Source organism: Limulus polyphemus, unplaced genomic scaffold, assembly GCF_000517525.1.
Source record: "Limulus polyphemus unplaced genomic scaffold, Limulus_polyphemus-2.1.2 Scaffold2305, whole genome shotgun sequence".
Classification (NCBI taxonomy): domain Eukaryota; kingdom Metazoa; phylum Arthropoda; class Merostomata; order Xiphosura; family Limulidae; genus Limulus; species Limulus polyphemus.
This window is the reverse complement of record NW_013667915.1, coordinates 122,050-127,181: the sequence shown is the minus strand read 5'-3', so window position 1 is coordinate 127,181 and position 5,132 is coordinate 122,050. Positions and strand designations below refer to the sequence as shown.

The 5,132-nt window shown below is 30.8% G+C and overlaps 1 protein-coding gene across 1 annotated transcript in view; it reads right to left on the bottom strand.

Annotated features, from left to right (window-relative positions):
* The window catches only part of LOC106466567 (ethanolaminephosphotransferase 1-like), a 50,670-nt gene that overhangs the window by 30,198 nt on the left and 15,340 nt on the right, over positions 1–5,132 (bottom strand). Inside the window, exon 3 of the mRNA XM_022394603.1 lies at positions 1,560–1,752. Within this exon, the coding sequence (XP_022250311.1) occupies positions 1,560–1,752 (193 nt within the window). The remainder of the gene's footprint in view (positions 1–1,559; positions 1,753–5,132) is intronic.

Sequence of the window (5,132 nt, the reverse complement as noted above, 5' to 3'; positions counted from 1 at the left end):
TTAATAATTTAGTCCTACTCTACTTTAACCTACGTACTTAGTTAAAAATTAAATTAAAATAAAGTACTTATGTCATGTCTTTACGTTAATAATATATATATATATATATATATATATATATATATATATATGTGGCTTTCAAACAGAAATAATTAAACTAAAGAAACTACAAAAAATTAAAATCTGTGGTTTGTTACAGTCCTTTAAACTTCACATAAGATTCTTTCTTACTTCTACAGGCGATCCAGGAAGTCACCATGTTAAGAAGCCACAAATTACTGCTCAAACTCACTTTCTTTACTCTAAACTGATGTAAATAGAACATAATCTACTCTATCCAACCTTTATTCAGCAAAAGGCACTAATTACTTTCAAAGCTCAAATTCATTAGTAAGGGGTTTTTTTTATTCTTAATTTTTTAAAAATTTTCCAATGAAGCTAGAGGTTGGAGGAGGGAACAAAAATAAAAATAAAATTGTACCATCAGTTAGTAAAGTACATGTAATTTAAGTGTCTGAAATCCTCTGACTGCAACATTCTCACCTTCATTCAGTGTTTGGCCTATCAAGACACCAATGGTTTCATCCAAATTAATTTTTTATATTGAATATCTTACAATATCTATACCACCATTTTGCACTTGACTCGCAAGACGCACTATTGTTTCATCTGCTCTGTTCAGTGAAAAATACCTTAACTGATTGCTTTTTTTAATTTGTGAAATAGCATTGTAAAAATATGCACCAAAGATTGTGGTGCATGTTTGTACGTAAAAATAGCACAAATTTCTCAAAGTATTACAGTATATGTGTTGCCGCAATGTTTAATCATTTTACTGTACTACTTTCAATTTGTTTCTCACAAGAGAAATGCCACCTCTGAAATTTAAATAAAAAAGTGAAATCAAATACTATCTTTTTTTTTCTTCTCTGAAACATGAAATCCCGTGTCAGAAATAAGAAAAGATGGAAATGCAAATTGTTTTTTTAAATCAAAATTTTAAAGTTGGCAGGATCATAAAATGAAAAATAAAATAATCCTGGCTTAATTGTTCACACCACATGCTGTGTCATCATAAAAGAGTGGCAAAGAAGTGCTGTAGTAAAACAGACCACTAAAAGAAAAGGAAAATCAGTTGGAAGATGTGACATGAATCATTATAATTTCTAGATAAGATAGTTTCTTAGCAAATATAAGCCCGTACTTTGGGATGGACAGATGAATTTTAAAGAAATAGATAAATGTTTATAGGCTAAACTCCTCAGGGCTGTAAAGATATAAAAGTTGTAATTTTTTAATTTTTCTTTGCAAATTGCACTAAATAAATATTACATAATAACAAAATATCAATTCTAAAATATTCTTGAGTTAAAAATTGTTCAAATAAGAGTTAAAAGTAATATTTTTATTTAAATCTTGAAAATTAATAAGCAGGTGTGCACTCAACACCTCACAGCTGCTCTGCTGTCCAAATAGGGTAAAAGAATGAGCTGGGAAGTGGGATATAGCATACACACCTCACACCCATAGCAAGGCAGAAACAACATCTAGGTACTCACCTAAAGTATGGGCTAGGAAATGGTTTACAGCACACACAATCCACACCCAGGAAGGAATTGGGGGGTAATTTGGATAATCATCACTTGAGGCACAGAAACTATAGTCATAGAAGGCCAGTAACAGAGCATTTGTAACCGTCAATAAAAACCCAACAAAAGTTAGTAGGTTTGGAGCTATCCAGGGTGGAACAAGCTACAGGAGAAAGACATAAATTAACTATAAATATGTTCATCATCAGTTATAACTACTCTGCAACTTTATCCTCTTACTATTTCAGCTATTAAATTGTCAATTGAACATCTCTATTTTGATGATATTATACCTTCTTATTAGTCGTTTAAATAATATACTATGATAGCAAAACTATTTTTTACCTATTAAGACATTTTTAAAAAGGAACATTTCAATTTTTTATTTTGATACAAAGTAAACAATAGTCTTTATAAATAAAACACTGTATAAATATGTTTTATTTGCATTATTCCAAACATAGTTATCTAGCACAGCATGCTTATATTAATGTATCAGTCTGAATTGTAACAAAAAATTAAAATACATACGAAAGTGTTCACATGTGGCAAAAACTGCACTTAATAACAAATACATCTGTGGAGAAGGAAGTTTTCTGAATCCTCAGTTATGGAATGTTATATAAATGTTAACTAATGGTGAGTAATGAAAAAATATAACAGACAATAAATCACTACAAATATATAAGTAATGCTGACAAGACAAAAAAAAACTAGTGTCATAGAACCAAGGTTTATTACTAGCTTAGAATTAAGATATTGAATGATTTTCTCAACTACTAATGGTGCTTAATTTTCCCAGCATTAAATACTACTTTGAAAAAAAATTTAAACAGTTTGAAATAGTTATCTTATTTGTTATGTAGCAAAAGTTACAAAAATCATAACAATTAAATCTTCAACAAAGATCAACAAATGAAAATTGTGTAGCCAACAATTTGAAATTATGCACCATAAAATTGCATTTATTATTCAGCAAAATATTTTATTAAGCAACTCTTACCTAAATTAAAAACAGCTTAAAACAATAACATTTAATGGGATAAGATATAACTTAATGTAATTCCACCATTAAAAGCAGTTTAGCACTTGTATTTTTAGAAAATAACAACAACAAACACACGTCTAGACTATTATTCTTTTTGCAAGCCATTAATTAGACTGTCTAGTCAGCAGGCACCACCTGCAAAGTAACAAGAAATAAACTAAGTCAAAAGTTATAAATCTGATAACTTGATCTAGACTTAAGCCTAGAACTTCAGACTTTGATTGGGTAGTCAAATACTGATTATGTGGACAAATGAAAAGTATTAAACAAAATGCCATTGGTTATAATCACATTAAACTCAGGGCACTGTAAATTAAATCTTATAAATTAAAATATGTATTTCTGTAGTTAAAACTTTACACTGAATATGTAACTAATTAACTGACTATTCATACATGTGAAAAAATATCCTCCTTTTGTGTGAAACTGCACATTAGGTATATTATATAATTTGATTAAAAAATTTTTAGGAATGTTCCTGAGCTGTATCATTTATACTGTTACACAACATTTAGAATAAGCAATATATTATTATTATTTATCGCTAACATCTCAGCAAAACATGTCAATACAACTTTCATTCCTTACATAATTTTTTTGGAGGGAGAGGAAACCACAATAACTGTTTTGAGCAAATAAAAGATAACAATAATTTTTTTTACAGTATATTTTTGAACGTTAAATTTTGGGCAACACCATTTTTGTGAGATACAGAAAGTATATATAAACTTGAATTTAAGTCAATACATTCACTATCTATAAACATATTCAAAGTGTAATAATGGCTGGAGATGATGACAAAACCTTGTCGAAACGTTGTACATCTGCTGTTATGTTAAACTTATATTAAAGTTTTTCTTCATTACCCATTCAAGCCGTCTCCAGCCATTATTAGTCTCAAAGTGGGTTCCTCGTCATCGAATATTCAAAGTGTGTTAAAAGGGAAAATTAATTTACTGTTAATACCTAACAAAACATGGATTTTACAGAAAAACATGATTCTGTAAAATAATGAAACATATGGTTACTATAAAGTGTAAAATGACGGGAAGTATAAAAATGCAGTTAAAGGGTACCATACATCCAGAAATTCTTGGAGCCGAGCCCCCACAGACCCTGAAGATATACAGTAATCATTAACACTGCTGGCAATCTGACTGAGCAGCAGAACCCTTGGATATAGACAGAATCTATTCTTTGTACCAATGTACTAAGGGGCTGATGATGGGGGGCAGGACTCATGAACAGAGGTGGAACCATGACCCCCTGTAGCAGCTGATGAAATGCAACAGGAAGGAATGTAGAAGCCAAAAACTGAACCAACATGCATGCTAACAATGGATCCAGTTCCTCATCAATGAAGTTGGTGATCCTAAGAGTCTTCCAAAAAATGAAGTGAAAGGAAATAAAATGCTGAATTTTAGAGCTGTAAGTCCATAAACTTACACTGTCCCCCTAAGGGATATTGAACTATTCAGGTTAACTATAAACTCCATCTTAAAACTCCAAAATGCAAGGAACAGAATGTATAATTTGTTATTCGGAAAATGGTTCCACCTAGCAGTGGTAAGCCAAAATCACGAAGTTCTGACAATGTGTCAAATAAGGCATAACTGTCCCTTCACGTAACCGAGAAGTTACTTTCCAGCATGAACCACAATATCCATGTATGGAGAGAAAATTAAAAATTTGCTCCCAGACTTTTCAGTCATCAAGTAAGGTGCAGGCTCAAAAGCAACCAGGAAAAATCCAAAAACATCTCACACTCGAGGAATCAACAGAAGAAAACAAATCAAAGGCAGATTATCCCAAAGTAGCCTCGTTTTCCTTTAATTCTTATAGGTCATTTAATCCTATCACCCCAGTATCCTTTATTGCACAAGACACAAGGTTTTAGTGTCTTACTTCAAAATTTTATTAAACTACTTTTTGTTTATGTTATACCAATTAGAAGAGCATAAAATCTTAGCTAATAACCCATATTTTAATATTATACAAGTTTAAGTTCTTAATTCTAAGAGGGAATAATTAAAAAAATCCTGAATTTCCACTAGTGTGACCTACATGACATTTTCTCTTAGCATGTCATCATCCATATTTTATTCAACACCCCCTCAAAAAAATACAGAAATAAACATAAATTGGTCTCTATAAAATCATTATTGCTAAGACAAACCATAATTTTTAAAGTCTTCAATTTTGTTTGATTACAGAGCTATAGAATAGAAAATCAGACCCCTCCTTCCACATCCTCTCTTTCACAATTCGTTGATGGTTCTCTCTTACATTTTATTATATATTAACTATAACTAATAGAAAGTCAAGGATTTCATCTATCAAATGACACACTGTATAACGTTCTGTTCTGAATTGAGAAGCATCAATTTCACTCAGAGGACAAGCTTCATTCCCATGGGAAAGTTAACGACTAGCTTGAATGAATTTGTAATGGCTCTTGTCTCATAGTTAGAAAGCCAGAAAAATTTTGAGAAGTA